This window comes from Orbicella faveolata, unplaced genomic scaffold (assembly GCF_042242905.1).
Source record: "Orbicella faveolata isolate gen_17 unplaced genomic scaffold, um_ofav_v1 contig_27, whole genome shotgun sequence".
Taxonomy (NCBI): Eukaryota; Metazoa; Cnidaria; class Anthozoa; order Scleractinia; family Merulinidae; genus Orbicella; species Orbicella faveolata.
Genome location: NW_028301555.1, coordinates 7758303 through 7781209, shown reverse-complemented (window position 1 = coordinate 7781209; position 22907 = coordinate 7758303). Strand labels below are relative to the sequence as shown.

The window sequence follows — 22907 nt, the reverse complement described above, 5'->3', positions numbered from 1 at the left end:
GCTAGAAATTTCTGCTTTCAACTTAGATAATCTAGTTTTTACTACATCATACAGTTGTGCATGATGGAGTCATAAGTGGAATCAGCATTCTACTTCTGTTGTCAGGCTTTTTAATAGTTCATTAGAAAATAGTAGGTTATTAATTATACTAAGTGTCCCAATTAGTAGAGGGTTTTTTTCCCCCATCGGCTAGATATAAAGACATGTTAATAAAGTTTATGTATGTTTGTATGGTTGTTTTCTCCTTGATCATATCATTCGGTGCTCCTGATTATGACTCTAACTGAAAACCAGCCTGCAAAGAAACCTGGTCAAGACTTATGATTACTGTTCCCTCAGAAGGGTGAAGATCATGACACTCGAGGAAAAAATAAACAATAGAATAAAAAGCCTGGATTGTGTGAATGAAGGCGACATGTAATTCCAAAAATATACAATAAAATATCTACATCAAAAATATACCCTCAAGCCCCTCCCCCAACTTTTTTAACATTCCCTTCCCAAAAAGCATACCCCACAGAAAACATCTTACAGTTACTCACAAAAAAATAGAAATACTCGTTAAAAAGCAAAAATACTTTCAAAGATTTCTGAACGCGCACTTTGAAAACACAGAAGTCGACAATTTCAGACGCTCCCCCACCCGCATCCTCACACCACTTTGATCTAGGGTACCCCTACTAGGGTTCACTGGAAAGGCAGTCTGAAAAATTATCGAAACTGATATCACACCTCTGTATGAAGGTCCGATGGATTCTGTGGCCAATACAAATATTATCAAGCCTCCTCCACCAGCGAAAATCCCTAAGAGAAACCTCAGAGCAACAAACATATGGTAAGATGGCGACAGTCCAGAGAGAAATGCGAGGCCGCCATTCACGAAATAGCTGATCACCCACAAAGGTTTTCTACCATGCTTGTCAGCCAAACCACCTATCAATGGCGCCCCGACCAACGTGCCGGCCATAAATATAGATTGTGTGAGTTCATTCTTGTATGTCTGACCACAAAGAAGATTCCACTCCGTCGCGATTGACGTAAAATTCGTAGTAAATTGCGCTCCATTGCAGATAGAACCGTCCAAGGCACAACAACTCTCCAGGGACTTGCAATGTTTTAAGTTTCGTTTGCCACCTTCTGGACAGAGCCATTTCGGTGTTGCTGCTACGAAGACTAGAAGAAGCATCTGAAAAAACATTGGCAATGCCGAAAGTGAGATAAAGATGAACCGTTTGCGTTGATAACGGCCAAATTCGCCGACGACCTTCAACGCACTGTCGAAGTCCATGTTGTTGCCGGCGAATATTCCATGATGAGGTGGCACGAACACGCAAAGGAGCTGGGGCGAGTTCCGGTTGGAGCACTGTGCGGGGGTGCGAGAGGAATACTTCGACTTGAAATCTCTTCCAGTTTATTGACCTTTATTTTCTTGTCACAAAAATAAAATACATATCACATTCTATTCCCTCAATTTACGACCACATGAGATTGGATATGTCTTATTCGACCCCAAGGGAAAGTCAAAATGTAAGTGACAAATAAATACAGCTATATACAACGATACTCTCTAAATCGAAGCCCTATCGGGGGTTTTCGGTACGGGATATTTAAAAAATTAACGGGATAAAAGATATTCGTGGAGAATGTGTATGGGATATGGAATGTTTAGATCAGATAAAACGGGATATCGAATGAAGAAGTCGTTAATTTTTGTAATTGGAATCAACGGGATATGAGGTATTTAGGCCAAAAAATGTGGTCAGACTCAAGACGCAAGTCTTAGACTCAAGCCAAATTTGTTATCAAACTATATTTTTCCCTAAATCCTGGTTGAACCGTTTCTGGTACTTTGATCATGATCAGTAAGTTTCAGGGTTCAAGTTTCTTTCAAGTTTAACCTGTAAAACAGGTCTTAGGTCTCTCAGTCGACCAAACACTGCCAATCGACTGAGTCTCATTTTTGTCAATGTATATAGTAAGTTTTCAGCCTGGCAAGCTTACCACAAGAGATTCCATACGTGAAAAGGCTCTTACATTATATTCGGTTTGCCTAAGGCGTGCTTGTTTTGACGAGGCTGAACACAACGTGAAAAACATCCTTTGGAAAAAGAAAAAATAAATTATGGGCGTCAACTGCGATTGTATGAAGCCCCACCGTTACGCAGGCAGCGAGATTCCGACATCGGCTTCCAAGCTTCCTCCAGTTCAACCAATGAGTATCGAGATACGTCATTTATCGCATGGACGTGCGTCAGAGTCAATGTTCCTTTTACTTGTAACACGCCGACAGAATAGCTGTTATTCACTTTCTGCTGCGCTTTTGGAAGTGAACCAAGAGTAACACAGCGTTAGCTCAGTGTTTGCTCCATTCAAATTTCCAAATGAGAGTTCTTATACACGGCGTAGTTGCCGTGTGTATTTTCTACTTGTATCTCCTCCCAACAAACAACTACAATGTTTCTGGGCAACAGAAGCAGAATATCACCATCGCCGCCTTGGCTCCTATGACGGGAGAGTGGGATGTTGGCCGAACCACAGCTGCCGCCATGCCCATTGCTGTTGAAGACATCAACAAGGACCCCTCCATTTTACCGAACCATCGGCTACAGTTCGTGTTCGGCAACACGAACTGTTCGCCCAACACTGCGCTACCGCTGGTGATGAACTTCTGGGCGCAGCAAAAGCGAGGAGTTGACGCGTTCATCGGCGGTGGATGCAACCGAGTGTGCGAGTACATCAGCCTGTTGGCTGGAAAGTGGAATCTGCCGGTGATATCTTGGGGATGTATGTCTGCTCATCTGTCAAATAGAAACACGTTTCCGACTTTTGTTCGAACTGTAGGTGAGTTAAAAAGATCCTCGAAGGAATGTACAGGTGTATCCAAGAAGAAAATTTAAGAAACAGACATGGACTGCTGTTTTCCTATTTTTCCACATCGTTTAGGATCTTTCAAAGGAATATTAACTGGGTAACTAAGACGAACACGGTTTACTCGTCAGTGGCAGAATTTTTTAGAGGAGTAATTCTCTTCCAGATGAGCGATTGAACCCTACAGAATTTTCCATTGAGATTGATAAACCTGAGCCGAATCCAAACAGAAAAGAAATTATACGTCTCACACAGTAGCGCGGCTCTAAGGAAAGGCTAAGTGCTAAAAGGCAGTTTTCATCAGTTCACCATTAAAGCCATCAGACCAACCGTACAGCCCACTTAATAGTAACAGAATATTAACTCTATGATCATGTATTATTTTTCCAAGGTCCCTACACAAAGATGGAAAAACTGCTTAAACGCCTGATGGAACATTTCAGCTGGAAGCGTGTAGCCATAATTGCCTCTACTGACGACATTTGGCAGATTGCGGCGAATCTGGTGAAGATCGAACTCCTGCGGCACGGAATCAGCGTAGCGCATTTCCACTCGTTCATTCCTGGTCGTCTTCACATTCTGGAAAGTCGGATTGTTAGACACGCTGAACTAATCCAAAAAGCCGCTAAACGTGCAATGAGTAAGTAGATGTAACTGAGGACTCGTCTACACTACGCCAGAGAAATTCGAAAACGAAGCTTTACTTCTACATTTAGACCTACCGTCCACGCTGAACCGTCACGAAAACGGAGCTTTTCGAAAAGGAGGGATTTGAAAACGCCGACTTTGCGTGTTAGTGTGGACGGAAAACATTTTGAAAACCGAGCTTTTCGAAAACGATGACGTTACGATAATCACGTGATTTCCCTGACCGAGTTTCGGCTTCAACCACAAATCCAAAATGACCGATGTTCTATGGCTCAAGAGTGGAACAGCCGCTCTCAAATTTCTTCGGCGTAACGAGGAAGGGGCCTGAGTTCAAAATTGCCAATTGAGCACGGTCTTCTTTGATTGGTCGATAGCATCGACCAATCAACATTAAGAATTCAAGGCAGAACTAATAGTGCCAGCCTAACTGCTGTCGCGAATTGTGTAAGATCTATGAAATCCTCCCAGCCAAAATTTAAGAAGTTTGCTGGAAACTTAAGCTTTAGATGTCTAATCAACTGCATGTTTTCTCTCGTAAATTGTTTTGCGTTTTAGTGACTCCATTTCCCGTGAAATCCTGTGATTTGTTTATTCCCAGTATTGTTAGTCAGTAGAACTTGGTGATACATCGAGTCCAAAGTAGTTGATAATTTTCTTTATTCTCGTCGCCTGTCTATTTGAGAATGTATGGATATTGTAAGGAGAAATTAGATATGGATCACGCTTAATTTATGAATGACGTCTTTTTATCTACAGTTTTCATTCTTCTGTGCGATGGAGGCGACATCCGTGAAATCATGTTAAACTTTCTGGATCTTGGGCTTCTCAATGGAAATTACGCATTTATCACTGTCCACTTGCCTAAACGGTGAGATAATATTCTTTATTTCGTTAAAGGACGGAGTTAACTTCAAGTTTATCACAGACTCAAACTCAACTCGTGATTTTTCACAAAGCGCGCGATTGCCGCGCAAATACGATTTTAACGAACTCATGGGTGACATTACAGACTTGTATGACTGATGTATCAGTTTCTCGCCTGGCGACTCAAACAACGTCTGGAAAGGTCTATATAACAAGAGACGCGGCCGTTTTCGAAAAAGGCTTTTTCCGCAGACAAAAAGGACGGTTGCGTTGCAGCGCCTAAAGATATAGGTTTTCAGTTTAGCTGAGGTTAACTTATACCAGGCCTTCAGTTAGTTATATGGGCGCAGCGCGAAAAATGGCGGACGAAAAAATAGGGGAGAAGTGAGGCGCGTGAGGGCGATAAAACGTTCGTTTGCTCCTTGCACCAAGCCTCTCTCTCTCCTTTACCTCGCTCCGCCATTTTTTCTCGCTGCGCACTAAATAACTGAACGCCTGGAAGAGGTTAAGCTCACGTTGATATGCAACACGCTTACTGAAGTAATGTGTGAATTTTACATATAATGTAGTTCTTACATTGGTAACAACACATGGATGGGTAATGATGGCCGAGACAATGACGCTAAGAAGGCTTACGAAGGAGTTTTGAACATTGAGCAGAAGTTTGGCACAGAGAAGAGGTCGGGAGCGAAAGTCTCAGCTTTTGTGGATCGCATCAAAAAGCGAATGAAACAAGAGCCATTTCACGTAGACATTCCTGAAAATAGAACGGTAAGTTTTACTGCATGTTGAAGCAGCAAGAGTCCATTATCCTGAATAGCAGACATTTTTGTGTGCAGCCTTGACTATACAACGTAGAAAAGAGTCATCCCTAAAGAGGTTTTGATCTTAGAAAGGTATGCTGTCCACGTTAAAAAGGTGTGGATGCCTTAGATGGCTACCGCGCCTTAGAGGAGTCTGTCGTAAATAGCCAGAATAGAGAAGTGTCTCCATTAACAAGGTGTCAGCCATACGGAGTTGTCTGTCTTAGCCGGGAAGTGTATGCATGGTGAAGGTGTCTGCCTTGGACAGTTGTCAAGTTAGACGTACATCTAGGTACGAGGGATGTCCACCTTGGGGTAAGGGGGCTAGTTACCGAGAAGTGTATGATATTTGCTCGTCACAGGTGGAAGCTTACGCCGGAACAATGTACGATGCAGTTTGGCTGTATGCCTTGGCTGTAAACGAAACACTGGAATCAGGACAAAGTATCAGAAATGGCCTGGAAGTTGCAAAGAGAACGTATAACAGACTTTACGAAGGTACGCTGTTTTGCGTTTTTCCTAGTATCGCAAAGGACTGATTTAAACAGCTTCCGCAATAGTCTAGAGGTAAATACTAGGTACGGTAGTAAAATGTTACTATTGCAGTAGTATAACACAAGTTGGGGCATCTTCTATAGCTGCAGTCGTGCAAAAGTAGGCATTACCTGAAGATTCTTGAAGTGTACTGTCTTGTCTGTTTACTCTAACTTTTCCAGTTTGTACCTTGTCTGTACTACAAAAAGAGCATGCGTTGAAATCTGGTAGCGTCATATAATAAGCATGGAAATTTTAATGGAACGTGGTAGTGGTACCAAAACACGGCACCAACGGTTATCCCCATTGGTGTTCTCATTTGCTTTTCATTTGCATTACCTTAGGTAGAAATAATCCTGTTTGTGATAAAGTTTACCACTGTAAGTGGAGAGTGGTAAAATTCAACACAATCTTTAGGAATCTTTTCAGCCTCGATTCTTTTTAAGTGTAAACGATATTAATTTCACCATAGTAGGTTATAATTACCCCAAACTCAGCAAATGTTTTTAGACTGTTCATGTCTATGTGGCTCAGTTGTGAAGAAGAACGTGCGTGTGAGCCTGTTTTTTAACTGGAGACCGCTTTTACCACTAGGTATCGCAGGCCCAGTGTACATGGACAGGAATGGCGAGAGAGATCCTGACTATGTGATTCAAACCCTCATCGATGACAGATTTGAAGACATTGCGTACTACACTCGATACAACGACAATTTTACCATTTTACCAGGTGTCACTATCATCTGGCCGGGCGGGGTAACCACGCCCCCTAATGACAGTCCTGAGTGTGGGTGGGACGGGGAGCTTTGTAACAAAGATAGCGGTAAGCAATAAGAAGTTAGCTCTTCTAAGCCCTATTTTGTCCTTGCCCGTTCATTGGGTATCTCTGTCGTTCTCCTAACTGTGTACTTCTACTGTGCATGTTATCTTATTGTCTGCCTATGCACCTCTAAAGTCTCCTATGCTTTCTTCTATACCCTTTATTTGGTACTTTTCTTCGCTTCTTAAAGGGGCTAAGTCATGCAATATTTAGGCAATTTTAGCACTGACCAACTGGTCATTACCACAACATATAACGACTTTTAACTGTAAAAGAGCTCAAACGAAACATTGAAAAGCCAAATCGGAACATGGATGTGCAAAATTGAAGAAAATTACGATTCTGGCTAGAGAGATGTCAGCTTTCGAAAGGTTAAAATTATACGGTTTTCGTATGTGGATTGGACCAAGACAAAGTGTCTCTTTCTGGACGGTATCCGCTTCAATAGCGGTCTTTCGACTGTACGTCTAGTATAGCTCCAGTGGACACTAGTCAAATATGGTCACATGCCGGTAGAATATGAACGCCAGCTGGCTGCGCATCAATTTCAAGGTTAATGATATTTTCTTAAATACTGAAATATCCTTTATTTGTGCTATGTTTCGGAATTAACGGATACGTGATTTATCTACTGATATGCATTGTTGTTTCATACCGCAGAGAACAGTACCACGTATATCATCATTGCCTGTTGTACCGTGTTTGGATTTGTGTTTGTTACCATGGTATTTGTGTTCGTTTACAGGTAAGGTATTCACTTACCTATTAGAAAACAATGATCTTCTGGCCCTCTACCAAGATGTTCTTTTAGGTTGTTTTGCAATTTTTCACGTAACGTTACAAGTCACGTAATACCTTTCCCTTGATACGAAAAATATCGGTGTAACAGTTACTATATTGTTGCAGGAAGCTTATTTTCGAGCTCGATCTTGCCCAGAATCAAACATGGAAGGTTAAACAAGAAGATATTGTATTCAGAGACAGCGTCAATCTGTTTGAACCCTCAGTAAGTGGATTACATATTTCATGGAAACGTGTAAAACCCCCGGGGGGGACTCCCATATAGAAAGGACGGGGGTGCTTATCGGAAAGTTTGTAAAGAACCCCTAAGAGGTACTAAGATCCTGCTTTGTGGGGCCTGGCTTGAAATTTGTTTCACCCCTAAGAGGTACCAAGATAATGTGTTGTTCGTAAACAACAGATTATCTCCTGTGAAGGTGAATTAATCAACATGACACGAGCGTGGGACAAAGAAAAATTCTGAGTCCCCGACAGGAATCGAACCCATGACCTCCCGAAAACCGGGCGGGCGCTCTATCCACTGAGCTACGAGAACTCATGGAGAGCAAGGTCATTTAACTGAGTTCATATATGATAGGTGTCCTGCATCTTTATTAACTTATCACTACTCACGATGAATTCGATAGCGTTGATCCTAGCAGTATGCAGGACACCTATCATATATGAACTCAGTTAAATGACCTTGCTCTCCATGAGTTCTCGTAGCTCAGTGGATAGAGCGCCCGCCCGGTTTTCGGGAGGTCGGGGACTCAGAATTTTTCTTTGTCCCACGCTCGTGTCATGTTGATTAATTCACCTTCACATTTCATTACCGAGCTTAAAATTCACCATCTTTATTAACTTATCAGATTATCTCCTGTCACATTTTTTGGGGTCAAGTTGCAGCTCTCGCATGAATGGCTTGAAACCCTTTAAGAGGACAATAGAACAAACAACAGAAGCAATGCCCCTAGCCCCAAAACAATAGCAGCTGCTGTAATGACGACAAATAGAATTGCAAGCCTACGACAGCTGCCACACTACCGTTTTTCCGGCTCAACGCTGTGGATCGTTTGAGGCATAACATCCTAAGACATTCCAATAGCACCTTTTTAACCCCTAAAAGGTACAACGAGCACCCCCGTCTTTATTATATGCGAGTCCCCCTCCCCCGGGGTAAAACCATACGCATACATACATCGGAACCTATCCAGACGCTGAAACAAATTTGTTTTTTCAGTTTTTGTCTCAGTTTTTACATATAGCGAAGTATGGAGTAGGTCACACAAGGCTATTTCTCAAGTACCTGGGTTTCACTGGGCCAAGTCATAATAATGTATTTGCTTTGGTAACTTTTACCTTTCTAGAACGCAAACTTCAATTCTGTCAGAAGTATCAAGTCCAAAGTGTCGTCGTCTCGTCTCAGTCGTCTGAGCTGGGTCAGTACTCCCAGATCATGCGCCAGTGTGAAGTCCGCTGACACGCAGTGTTCTGCCAGGTGGAGCTTACACGAACAAGTCTTCTCCTCGGGCTTCACTAACATCGCTTTCAATAAGGTAGGGATGGGAGGGAGGGTAGAGAAGATGAAAACTGAAGGGGTAGTGACTAATGTGTATTCGAAAGAAAGGATGGCTGGTCACATGACGAACAAAATATTATGAAGACAGCGAAATAAGGGTTTCGAAAAAATCGAATGCTAAGCTTCATAACAGGAGTCAAATCTATGACCTTCCGAATTACCGCTGAGCTAGAGCACTCGCGGGAGCTAGGCCATATATCTTTGTTGCCTTACATTCTGTACCGTTATTAGCTGCTTTTAAGCGGGTGGCCTGGTCATGTTTCACTCGTGCTTTTGTTTTTGTTCTTTTTTTCTCATTTTGTTGATGACCAGAGCCGTGTTATTACCCAGCTCCTCTTTGAGAGTAGGGAAGTCAGTGTGCAAAAGGCTTAGGAGAACGGATCGGAGGGTTGGAAGGTTGCGGACTGATTTCACTCTGCGTAATCTAAATATAACTGTGCAGTTGTAAGCTTCCTAAAGTTTCTTGTTTACCGATAAATAGACGCGTCTTAAATAGCAAGGAACGTTTTTAAACAATTCGAATACGAGTGATATTTTTTGGACTGTTTTTGTCATCATTTTGCTCGCTTGAATGGAAGACTGGAAGATATAGTAATTAAGAAGAAATTAGATACGATCACTATTACTAACTACTTACCCAAGGTTCCGTTGTCAACATCAGAAACAGTGGGTTTTCTAAAATAAAAGTTAAAGTTTCTAAATTCGTTTAACTATTCCTTTTTTCATTTCTAGGGTGAGCTTATTGTTGTAAAACACACCAAAAAGAAGGATCTGCGAATATCCCGTAAAATTCTGATTGAGGTCAAACAGGTAAGTGGAAGCCTCCAGCGTCTGCAACTGTTTTGTCGAAGAAGTTTTTAATTTGTTATTTTTTTTAACTCTGTAAAGGAATAAATTGCATTATTAAGGCTTGTGTTTGTAACCGATATAACGCGCGCTTTGATTGGCCAATTGTAGGGCATTATTCGCCCGTAAAAACGGAAGCAAATAGCCATATAATAAACAACTTATTAACCTCGAACGTTCGGTTTTTACGGGAAAATCTCAAACCTCGGCCTTGCCGTATTGACCGAGCGATAGCGAGGTCAATACGCCAAGGTCTCGGTTTGAGGTTTTTCCGTAAAGACCTCACTTTCCGGTTAATAAGTAGTTAATTCTGTATTTAAGTTAGTTTTGTTGCAACAATGCGCAGATCAAAATACAAAGTCGTACTTTCTAATTATCCCTCTCTGTGTTTTACTCATTTGTTAGGCCCGTGAACTGCGCCATGAGAACATCAACCCATTCATTGGAATCTGCATCGACTCGCCCCAGGTCATGATCCTCTCGAAATATTTGAAACGAGGCAGTCTCCAGGTATGTAGGCGACTGAGCCGCTAACTGCTTAGTAACGCGACTAACTGGAAAATTTCGGCGTGCTTCGGGAGTGTTCTTCGTATTTTTTCGGGCCACGACAAAGCAGTTGCTTTTGTGATGTATATTGCTGGTGCCAAGTTTGAAGAACACCACTTTAATATTTCTAGAGTTATTCTCGATTGAGTGTTGTGCTTTTTTATTGTAATTATATAGCTCCATCGACATCCAATATTGCCAACAGACCTATTTTTTATTAATTTTTGCAAACTGTCCAAATTTAAAATAAATTGGATAGTTTTTGCTCAAACGTTTAGTCTAGCTTTGAACAAACTGTCTAATTTGAGAAGAATCTGGATACTTTCCATCAACCAATGAAATGTCAAGATAAATATAAGAACCGAGTATTGGCCAATCAGGTTGCAGCTATTATCATTGCCATCAAACGTCACCGAGCGATTGTAGCTCGCTAAGTCTTCTTATGTTCTGACAATGGCGGAATTTCCCGACTTTTCTCTCCACCTTTTTGACGTCTAAACTTTCGAATGGAGTCTTCAGCTAGGTTTCCAGAGATAGATGCTACTGATTTACTCGAGATGAGGGAGAATAATCAGAACAAGAACACTCAAAGAAGCAAAAAACCTGTGTTAAAGTGTTTGACCTGTGACGTGCTGAGCAAAGCGAAGTGAGAAATACTGTGCTTTAGACGATAAAATATTTGCCTTGTTCATCTGTTTTTGGATCCTATATAATTAATAGGTAATAGGACTAAATGCTTGTCCAATTTGGAAATAATTGGATTAAAAAAATTCCTCGGACTGCCAAATTGGACTCGGCCTACGGCCTCGTCTAATTTTGCCTGTCCTCAGAATTTTTTTCATCCAATTATTTCCAAATTGGACAGCATGTAGTCCTATTACATATACGAACCACCTATGACGTCATCACTCTCCTCGTTTGGATAATACAAAAACGTGAATATCTCTAGAACGAAAAAGACATTCCAAAAAGGAAAACACCATTCTTCTTTACTTGAAAAAGCCTTTCAAATAAGCAATTATTTTTTACTTCATGGGTACTTTAAGAGCAGAATCAACTTTAGCTTGTGTCTACGAATAATTTAAGTTAACTTAGCATCTTTTTGTCTCAATTTCCTTATACAGGATCTACTGGAGAACGAAGATTTCAAGCTGGAGGAAATTTTTGTTCTTTCTCTGGTCCGTGACGTGGCAACGGTAATGCTTGACCTGGTAGAATAGATCGTTAAACCAAGCGATAAATTTAAAGGGCTAAGCCACAATTATTTGCTTGCTAGAGTTTAACATGGAACGTGACATAGCGACAGGTTTACTGTGGCGTAATACTAGCGTGGCCCAGTTGGATTGTTTATGCAAAAACATCCCAAGAGGAACTTTGTGCCTCTCAGTCAGTATGCTCAGATCGACAAGTTCAAAATATACTGTTATGCTTTCTTTACGTAGGGTATGATGGTGTTGCACAATAGTCCAGTTCAAGTACACGGTCGGCTTAAGTCCTCCAACTGCCTGATTGACTCGCGTTGGGTCTGCAAGATAGGAGACTGGGGCCTAAGTGAACTCCGGTCTCCATCGGATCGTCTGAAGCCTCAAGAGGAGCATGAAAAATACAACGGTAGGTTACGTGATGTTTGTCAAAACTAAAAGACGATTTTTATTTTAGCATCGAACTGAGTCAAAATTTTTCAAAAACGTTTGATTTGGTTAAAGATTCTGAATAGAAACTTTTCAACAGTTTTTAGCGTCAATGCAAAATCATCGTCGTTGTCGACATTGCTGTGGTCAGCGGCTACATTGTCTCCATTGCTTTGTCTTTCTTGATGTTGATGTGTTTCTTCTCAATTGACCATGCATTAAGGTCGTGTTCTTTTGGGATCAACCGTTTCAACCGCAACCAGGTTGGGTTGATACGGTTGACGTTTCTCAAAAGAACACTTTTCCAACCGTTTTAGGTTGAAACGCCGTAACCACTGGGAATAGTCCTTACGCGAGCTATAATCAGGCAAATGCTTTTAAAACCATTTCAACCTGGTTTGAGGCCGGTTGAAAAAGTTGATCAACCAAACCTACCTAAAACGGTTTTTCCCCAATAGAACAAGAAAAACCCAACCAAATAGAAACAGTTGATCCCAATTGGTATCAACAGCGAGCACCTTTTAAAATGGGATAGGTCGCCATTCTCGTTTCATTTTAATTTCAGACATGTTGTGGTGCGCTCCTGAACACATTATTGACGGTGAGATGGACAACCGAGGATCACAAAAAGGAGATGTGTACAGTTATGGAATCATCCTTCAAGAAATTGCCAACAGGAAGCCACCTTACAGCATGTATCCATTTGAACCGCAAGGTAATAAAAGCACACAATCGATCAGTCTCCTGAGTTGGCCGAGTTGCTCGGAAGCCGGTTAACGCTAACCCAGGATTAAAAGCTAACCGAAGTGTTAATTTTTCTTTTATCAAAATGTTTTTCACTGCTTATGCTTTGTGTAGTTTGAGATTATTCAAACTCAAAACTGAAGGATAAACAATATAAACAGAAAACCTCACCGAAAAGTTGCAAAATTGAAATCAAAATTCTCGCTAACGCCCTCGGGCCCGTTTCTCGACAGCCCCGGAAACTTTTCTGGCCCCTAAAGCCATTTTAAGTTAATCTGTATCTAAGAGAGGTGTATACGCCTGAAACTTATTTTATGTAGACCGGAACCTTTGTTCATATTTAGAATATGGGAATAAAACAGCTCTGTAATCATAAGGTTTGAGATTTTGCTATGGCTTTCCGGGTGCGAAAACTTTTCGGGATCTTCGAGATCTAGAAACGGGCCAAGAATCAAGAACTCAACACAATGGCCTCAGCGAACCCATTTTGAAACCACAGCGAATGAAGACTTGACTGTAACAGTGAAGAGTCACTTGTTTTGTCAAACTCTAGTCTGTTAGTTTATCCTTCATTCTGATTGCTTATATGAAGCGCGCTGCGCATTTCGAGCTTACCCAATGCAAGACCAAAAGCGGTTTCAGAAATTGGCGAAAGCTTAAAAAACCCTAGTCTCATCGAAAAATTAAGGAAGCTAGATGAATTTAAAACACGTCCGGCATTTTTTGGGCAGAAATCATCGCTCGTGTAATGGCACATGAAGATCCTCCATTCCGGCCCGTGGTCAAAGAAAACGCTTGTAAGTCTGAGCTCCAGTCCCTTATGACGCAGTGCTGGGATGATGACCCTGATAGACGGCCCCATTTTAATAAAATCCTGGATAGGCTCCGTAAGGTCATGGGCAGGTAAGTACATGGTCATGAACTCTATAAGGGTACAAAATTTCCTGCTGTTGAGAGGAGGACTCTATTTCAAGAACACAAGCTACTTTTACGTAGAACCCCCATGAGGTTCTTTGGTCGAAATCCTGGTGTAATTATATCAAACACGAAAGACCGTGTTTGACCACATTCCAAAGAGAAGAAAATAATAAGAAAGGCCAGGGCTCGTACGGGTCCTGGAAAACCTGGAAAGTCCTGGAATTTTATTGTGGCATTTTCCAGGACTGGATAGTCCTGGAAAAGGCCTACTGGTCCTGGAAAGTTCTGGAAATCTGTTAAACTCAAGTAAAAAAATGTATGGAAATGTATGGCAGACAGTAAGGAGAATTAACATTAAGATAATGGGAGTGAAAGGGTTAATGTGAATTTTAGAGTCCTGGAAAAATCAATCTGAGTCCTGGAAAAGTCCTGGCAATTTGTTTCTGAAAAAGGTACGAACCCTGAAGAAAGAAAATACGACGCGTAGCGCCGTATTTTTGATCAAACTCAAGGTGTGGACAAACGCTTTCTAGGGTGTTTGATATATCTTCTCAATCAAAACTAAAACTAAGGAGAAAACGAGAAATAAAATCGTCCAAGACTGCGCAAATTAAGACCAGATATCCAAACACCTCCACGGTCATTATTTCCTTTGTTTAAACTTGATAAATTATTAATACGTATGAGAAAATAAGTTACTAAGTAAGATAACGCAATCGTATGACTTCATGCACGCAAGTGAAAGCATTGTTTTTTTTTTTTTTGACAAAAAAGCAGAACCTGAAAAACGTCAACTTGTTGCCTCTGGCTACCGACTGTAATGCTTATCTCCTGTTGCTTTATAGGGATGTGAACATCATGGATAACATTATGGCGTTGATCGAGCGTCACGCTGAGAACTTGGAGGCGCTTGTGGAGGAAAGAACGCGACTGCTGATGGAGGAGAAGAAGAAGACGGACAAGCTTCTTTATAAAATGCTACCAGTGTAAGGAACAACTCTATAGTCTATGTCTCTCGCTAGCCAAGAGTATAACTGATCACCAGGCCACCAGCCAAATTTTAGGCCAATCTGACAAAATGCTGGGGGTTGGGGTTTGGGATGGAAACTGCCATACCAACGGGGATTACAGATGTGATATCTGCAAGAGACCTTGCTCTCCAAAGATATTTTTGACACAAGTTCTTGCAGTTTCAAGTTTGTACATATATTTCCATCTTTTCCATCGTCCGCCAGTCCTGTTTTGTAAACGAGTTCTGCTCTTTTTATTTTTTACAAAAGCCACAATTACATTCGGATTGGCTCTCAAACCATGTTTTGTTACTTCTCGAAATTCCGCAACATTGAATAACAGGACTGTTGTCTTTGTTTACTGTACGCAGCGCCGTGGCAGAGGAACTGAAGCTTGGCAAGCCTGTAACACCTGAGTATTTTGATGAAGTTACAATTTACTTCAGTGAAATCATGGCATTCATTGATCTGGCTTCAGAGAGTACGCCTATGGAGGTGAAATACAAAATTGAAAAATATGAATCCTAATCACTAACTATTAGAAATTTCGTTTTCTGTTTGTTTATGCCTTTTTTTACGTAATATATCAGACAAGAGAGACAGCGCAGCGGAGCATTTTTGACGAACCTCAAGGTGTTTGGAAATGTGGTGAATCATTGTCTTCTCATTCGAAAATAAAACTAAGGAGAAAACGGCGAAAGAAAAACAAAAAATCTATGCTAGTTAAGATCAGACATCCAAACACCGTCAAGGTCTTGATTACTTTTGTTTTAAACTTGATGAATTATTAGTCAGTTTGAGGAGGACTTTTAATTAACGAATAACTGTGTTCCTTTTCGGAGATTTCAGTGAAAATAGTAGTTGAGTTTAGGAAATTTCTTTTATCTTAGATCGTGGCATTTTTGAATGACCTGTATCTTGCCCTGGACAATATTCTTGGCAACTACGACGTGTTCAAGGTAAGCTTTAACTTTTACTGATCGAAATGGTTATTCTCTTTACTTATTGCCCTACATTAATTTATTTTAGTTCTGGGAAAATGTGGGTACATATATCAACGCAATATCCCTCGAAGTATTTGCTAACGTTTCTTAGTCCGTGAGGTTAAGGGACCGTTCACTTTTTATGAGGGAGGGGGGGGGGGGGGGGGGGCTGGTGGGATCTGGGAAGCACCATTTAAAAATCGCATGACCCCCCCTCAGCTTACCAATTTTTTCACATGGCCCCCCCTTTATAGCGGTCATTTTTTGGGATGACCCCCCCCCCAAAAAAAAAAAATTGAACAAACAATATTTAGATTTCAACTTTTTTAATATTTCTCTATTATCCCCCTACTTCACGTTATTGTGCTCACTATGAAGACAATATTTACAATCCCTATACTACAGAGAGCTGTTGTTTAAAAAACAAATCAAAAGAAAGAGAAGTCAATTTCGAATCTCCTAGTTATGGCTCGCCCTGAGCGTGTGGCATTTGGCCTCTCATTGGTATCTTCCTCATCTGAATTGATGAATGCAAGAATGACATCACTTGAGTCATTTTCTCTCCTGGAGTCAATGGCATCACTGTCATACTCATCATTGTCACTTTCATCCGTTTCACTGCTGTCAGCACTTACCCTGTTGTCATTTTGTGTCAATGTCCTGGCATTTCTCAGTGTTGGTTGGCCAGCTCTGAGAGGACTCTTCTGCCGCAAGCATGAATGTCTTACAATTGCCTTTACTTTCTCACTCTTGGTGGTGGTGGTTCAAGTACTTGTTTTGTTCTGGAACACGTTGCTTTTTAAGCTTGGTTAGATATTCGCACAACTCAGTCCAAGGATAATCCTCATATGATTTATCTTTTGCGTCCCTACTTAACTTTGCCTTTTCTTCTGCTCTCCTTTTCCTTTTAAATTCCAGCACTTCAAGATGCTGAAGATAATCCACCACAAACTTTGATTTGACTATAAACTTATCTGCAAATAGAGCAACGCTCTCTGGGTCAGATAAAACCAGCCTGCCACCTCCATGCTCTTTCTTCGCTTGGACCCTTGGCTGCCAGTCATCTGGATCACGCCCTTCTTTTGGGGTCTTCTGGTAGGAGAGGTAGTGGTATTCCAGTAGGCAGGAATGGTCAGGAACTGGTTTAGGATATCTTTCTATGGGTGATCCAGTCCATTCACAACAAAAAGAACAAATTTCTCCTACCTTTTCTAGACAGGACAACTTTAGAAACTCTCTGTAGTTCTCCCCCTCCTCATAGTGCTCATTCATAAACTTCTCAATCTTACGGAAGTAACAGTGGCCTGGAACAGAGTCTTTCCTTGCTCCTGCATTGTGATACTGAACCAAGTACGAAGCGTTGTGAAAAAACTGGAAATCTGTTGATGTGTTGTGTGAAACACATTGTTACATTTAATTTACAGATGTCTTTATTTGGAAGGTTTTTACCTCTACTCTAGTGATAGGCATGTATAAATGTTGCCCTGTCCAGGTAAAACAAAAAGCTACGAGTGTTCTCAAATCTTGCAAATAGTGGATTACTTTTTATAAGTTTTAGCATACTTGTTGTGGTTTAAATTTATCTATGGTTTAAAATTTCTTAATTTTCAAGGTAAAATGGGGTTGACTAGCCTACACGACTTTTACGGTTCGTGACATTTGTACATTTACCGTTCTCTGTTCGGTCACTCGACCTTTCTTGTCGCTTCACTCGTGTTCATGAAGGGCACTTCATGTTGTGTAATAAGGAGGAATTTTAGTGGAGTTGAGCCGTTAGATCGTGCTATGGCAAATTTTTACAGGTCATAGGTCTGCATGGTTTCCGCTGTTATCTGCATGTCGACTCGTTGAGTTTGACACCTCTGTAATTTGCCATGTGTTTATGCGTTGTTTAGGCTCATTTCTATTGCAAGATATGCTTTTAAATCTCCATGAATTTGCTTTTGAGGGACAAAATATGAAATTTACCGTGAACATGTTGCTTACTTGCATTCTATATTGTGACGCCGGGCCCGGCTGTGATTAGAACTGTTTGCAAGCACAGTAGGTAGATCGTTATCACGGATATCATATTTGTTCTCCTACGATTTCCTTCGGAGACGCCGTAGCTTTACTTTGAGAAAGCTATACGTTTGTCTAGAGACATTCCTATGTTTCTTGCAGCTATCTGATCGAGCTTGTGTTTCTCTTGCTCGATGTATAGGTTTATTCCTCCTTTTTATTTCCTCCTCTTTTGCAAACCCCGTCTTTAAAATGGGGTTGATGCTATACGTTGAGTGCGTATTTTTGCTTTAAGCTCCTTGACGTTAGTTGAGTGCTGCTATGTCTTGCACGATGTAGAACGGGGCACGTCCATAATAATCATGAAAGAGGCTCATTCCAAAATGCGCAATAATGGCGAAAGCGACAAGTCGTTTAAGAAAAGGTTTACAGCTGAACGATCCAGGCAGTTTGACATCTTACAAGCAAAAGAAGCAATCTTTCTAAGTGCGGATGGCTGTTCAGAAAGGGCGAGTGAGTTTTCCATGCCAGGGTACCAGTTGAAGCCCAGTGATGGAAGAAAACTGAACTTCTCCATCAAAGAACACAGAGCAATGGTGGAAAAGTTGAATGCCACGATTCCACACTCTTTCAGTCCAATGGGCTTGCTTTAAAGCAGGGCGAAGAATTTGCCCACAGTTTTAATGTAAAACAGATCAAATTTATAGAAGCTAAGTTGACGAAGGTCACGCAGGACATGGAAGCACTAGAAAATAAGAAGAGCAATTATAACAGCATATTCAAGGGCATACTCAAACAGCACATCAACAAAAGGAGAAGGAAAAAAGAAAACCGCAGAAAGTCAAATGAAAGAAAGAGGAAGCGGACTGAAAACAACGTCCAACGAGTTTATGGAATCTGTGTTGGAAACCCGCTAGGAAATGATCTTCCACAATGCCTTGTGTACCCTCCTAGAACGGCCGTCCCGGAAGAGTGTATTGAAGTTGAGCATGTTGCCACGTCGTTATTTAGAAGAGATGGGCCATACATCGCACAGCTCTTGGAAGGGAATTATTTCACCAATGCTGCAAGAAGCAGAATCACCACCAACCTTGAGTAGGAAGTCAGAGATTATGTTTACACCTTCATGTACCCTGAAGAGTACACTCTGACGGAAAGCATTGCTGCTTCTTGCAACATTGGTGAAAGAGACTCCCATAGCAGCACAAGCGGCGACGAAGAACTCGACGACAGCGAAGATGAAGATGACTGCCAGTGAAAGTTGCATTCGAAAATAACAGTGTTAAATACTTCTTTTCAGTAGCTACAAATGCTTTTTGTCGCGAAACGTTTTTTTAAAGCAAATGGAAAGTTTATAATAAATTTGTATCCTGCCTTCTATGTTTATTCTATAGCAATTTTTTTGATATTCAAACATCATGCCATTTTAAAGTTTTACTAAAATATTTCACGTGACCCCCCCTTTTTCCCTTATTTTTTTGGGATGGCCCCCCCGCGAAAGCCATTGTTTTTCGCATGGCCCCCCCCCCAAATCCCACCAGCCCCCCTACCTTATAAAAAATGAACGGTCCCTAAGGACGAAAAATCTTCGATGATATCCCGGTGATCCGGCAACTGATCAAATAAGCCTTCGGGTGCTCTTCCGATAATCTTCGAATGACCTTCTCAGTGTGGCCTTCGGGAGCAATTATGGCCTTGGAGATTCTCCGGACTACAGCGGAACCCCACCAATGGGCCACAAAAATCTGGTCGAATTAACGGGATGACCGTGTTAAAGTGGTTCTTTAAATAAGAAAATGACTCACTGAGCTTTTGTTCGGACTAGAATAAAGTGGCTGTAGTAACAAGGTGGCAGTATTAAGTTAACTTTTTTACCCTAATTATTATTGTCAATTAAACAAGGGCATCTAATTAGCTTGCTATATTTTTGCCCTTTTCCATTTCTCCTCTTACTTGTCTACTTTATATTTATCTTTGTAATTTTAGAATGGAATAAATAGATAAAATGAAAAAAAAAAAAAATGAAATGAATTAAGGGGATGGCCGTAAGGCTGGTTCCACTGTACTTTGACAAATGTTCGTGGTACAAGAAAGAAGCACTTCTTGTTAAGCTAGCTAAGCATTTTTTATGATGAATATTTTTAGTTTTTAACCTTTTTACAAGATTGTGTTTTTTTCCTGTCGCAGGTGGAGACAATCGGTGATTGTTTACTTGTAGTGTCAGGGTTACCAGTCAGGAATGGTAATCGTCACGCGGGGGAGATCGCAGACATGGCGTTTGACATACTCAGTCTCATGACTCACTTCAAGATCAGACACAGACCCCGGATGAAGCTACAGCTCAGGGTTGGATTGCACAGCGGTAATTGTAACAAACGCTAACTTACCATTACTACGTGAACTTCTCCTGCTTCGGCAATGTTTTAATACGTCTTTGGGAACGATCCCAGATGCACTTCCCAAGCTAATTCGTGGTGTAATGCTTTTTCAAATTCTTGCCACGTTCTCTTACATTCTACTCAAATCGTTGCAGTTTTATTACCGTCAACTATATCTCTTTAGCTTTGACCCAATAGTGTAGTTTTACTACTCGGGGAGCAGGGATGGCGCAGTGGTGAGAGTGCTCGCCTCCCACCAATGTGGCCCGGCCTGGTGCTATATGTGGGCTGAGCTTGTTGTTGGTTCTCGCCTTGCTCCGAGGGTTTCTCTCCGGTTTTTTCCGGTTCTCCTCCCTCCGCAAAAACCAACATCTCCAAATTCCAATTCGACCAGGATAGAGGATCCGCTTGAGAACCAGCTAAGGCTGATGTGATTTCCTCTCTAAATATTGTAATATTGGCAATAGATTTGCTCATTAACTGTTGTAGATGCGCATGTAAAACTGATTATGCCGTCGCATCAACTGTACATCCCATAATGCTTTATCAAACTCACTATCGTTTCCTTACCAGGCTCCTGTGTGGCGGGTGTGGTCGGAATCCACATGCCTCGTTTCTGCTTATTTGGCGACACAGTGAACGTGGCATCGAGAGTAGAGACCACTGGCCAAGGTAAGAGGCTCAAGTCTTCAACAAAGATGTCAAGGGCATTTAATGATACTTTAATTGAACTTTAATTCTCCGACGCGTGCGAAACGCAAAACAATGTTCGATGTCAGGCAGGTTATCGGAAAACGAAAACGTTGGGTAGTAAATCTCTAATAATAATAGGGCTAAAAAACAGACCCAGTATTGGAAGTGAATATATGAAGGATTATATATTTGAACTGCGGAGAAAGATATGAAGACATGATTGATCAGCGCAGTTATACACACCATCGCAGTTATATACACCAGAACCAGTATTGATTGGTCAATTTATATAGCGTATTTGAGACTTGAGAGTTTCTTTCTCGAGTCAGCTTTGAAATGGTATTTTTACGCTCTCATGATATGCATTTTAAGAAGAGATAAGTTCTCGGCCAGTGAACTAATTTTCTTGGCATCTGTCTTTATTTTCATCATGGATTGAATACAAACAAGGGCAATTGGCTCCCAGCCCCAGTTACTCGAAGATCTATTCAAGTTATCTTAGCTGTGATGTCCTTTTCAGCTCTCAAGATTCACGTGAGTGAAGACTGTTACAGGATCTTGAAGGAAATTGGTGGATACACATTCCTCAAGAGGGGCGAAGTTTACCTCAAGGTAATTTGAATTGCTGTATGACTGACTTTGCAATGGAAGGCCAGCAACCTTCGGTTTACTTTCAGTGGCATTACTTGCAAAACATTTTGGACGATTTTAATTTCGGACAAAAACAATTTCCGAAAACAAAACCGTGCCAAATTTTCAAGCGTATAAAATTTTGAGCGTCCAAGATATTTACAGAACAGTATAGAACTTTGAAAAAGCTCGAAAGCTCTTAGTTTCTTTTATGCCAGGCTTTATGCAGCGAACTCTAGTTGAGAAACTGTTTGAGTTATGTAACGGCTTGATAGAATTTGGGTTATTTTCTCGTCATTGGAGTAAAGCTGTCATTTTCAGAGCTGTTGTGTCAGTTTAATTCGTGTTTTGCAGGCGTGAATTTACTTTAGCTATGTTTCAGCTTAGTGTCCGAAATTGTCGGTCCGAAATTTGTCCAAAATGAGATAAAGAGTGTCCGATGATAAAACGTCTGAAATTTTTATTGTCTTTCTATTTAGAATATACACCGCTAACAGCGGCCAAACAACTCCAGTTGACTGAAATGTTGTGTATGAATTAAATCCCTTTATTTATTTTGCACAGGGCCGTGGTTTTTGGAAAACATACTGGCTAATAGGCAAAGAGGGATTTAACAAGCCGCTTCCACACGCCATGACGGCAAACTCAGAACCGGCCGTGGAGACTTTAAATATTTACTACGCAAGTTAAACTGCGTTCTACCTAAACCAAATAGTTTACAGATTTTTGATGTATTTTGAAAACAGATTCAAACATGGGTGGCACGAAACCCAGTCATAAAGAATTTCAGTAAATTTTCACTGAATATTAATTCTGGTTAAAAACCTTCCAGTAATAAACTACTTAAATATATGTAAGCCCGAGGGCTTTGACTAACGGAACACATATTTTTTAAAATTGTCAGCTAATAGCAGCCTACAGCGCGAAGTTTATTTGAATTTTTCTTCGTTACAATGAGCATGCAGAATTTTGATGTTTATCATGTGTTTGACAAAGGGAGAGCTTGATTTGTGTTCCATTTAGTCAGAGAGTTTAATTTTAAGCATTCAGTTTTTTACGTGTGCGTACAAATGTTTCAGAAATGTTTTGAAGCCTACTTGCAAGTAATGGCTGCGAAGAAGATAAAAGTTGCTTTGGAAAGGAAAAATACCCCCTCCCCCTTTTAGGGCCACCCGGCAATAAGCTCAGAAAAAACCCTCTGAGTAACAAAAAGCCCAGGAATTATTAATGATATTTTGAGATATTCACAAATCTTAAGATATATACCAAATAGCTTCTCTCAACAAGATTCAATGAATCTGATAATTAGATCATAGAGAAAAATGTATGGAATATTGAAACGTCACTGCTCTCTCTAGCAATGGACAATGAGGAGGGGAGGGAGGGGGAGCGAATCTCCCACATAAAATTGATCCTCCGACAGTTGCAAAAAAACTGATCAGGATGTTGTGTTTATGGACCGCTAAATTTTCAGGCACGTTCAATACTGACTACTCAAATCGTGTTCATGTTGTTCAAGAGCATCAAGTGGTATGACATGTATGATGCGTGCCATAAAATAAGGTTTACCATTTCTTAGCGATTACCGTGAATGTAACACTTTTCAGTAAATTAAAATTGTTTTATGTACAA

At 40.9% G+C, this 22907-nt stretch overlaps 2 protein-coding genes across 2 annotated transcripts in view; one reads left to right on the top strand and one right to left on the bottom strand.

Moving 5' to 3' along the window:
- The window catches only part of LOC110040862 (solute carrier family 22 member 15-like), a 2929-nt gene extending 1610 nt beyond the window's left edge, over positions 1-1319 (bottom strand). The window contains exon 1 of the mRNA XM_020746129.2: positions 733-1319. Coding sequence (XP_020601788.2) covers positions 733-1288 — 556 coding nt within the window. The 5' untranslated portion in view covers positions 1289-1319. The remainder of the gene's footprint in view (positions 1-732) is intronic.
- Positions 1310-22907, top strand: LOC110040845 (atrial natriuretic peptide receptor 1-like). The gene is made up of 22 exons (XM_089296772.1): positions 1310-2841; positions 3260-3508; positions 4273-4384; positions 4950-5151; positions 5546-5681; positions 6312-6539; positions 7197-7281; positions 7443-7542; positions 8684-8872; positions 9628-9705; positions 10147-10251; positions 11412-11483; positions 11730-11898; positions 12484-12633; positions 13394-13565; positions 14426-14566; positions 14962-15085; positions 15481-15549; positions 19762-19936; positions 20526-20624; positions 21166-21257; positions 21840-22907. The coding sequence occupies exons 1-22, from the start codon at positions 2382-2384 to the stop codon at positions 21963-21965; spliced, it is 3333 nt and encodes a 1110-aa protein (XP_089152898.1). The 5' UTR covers positions 1310-2381; the 3' UTR covers positions 21966-22907.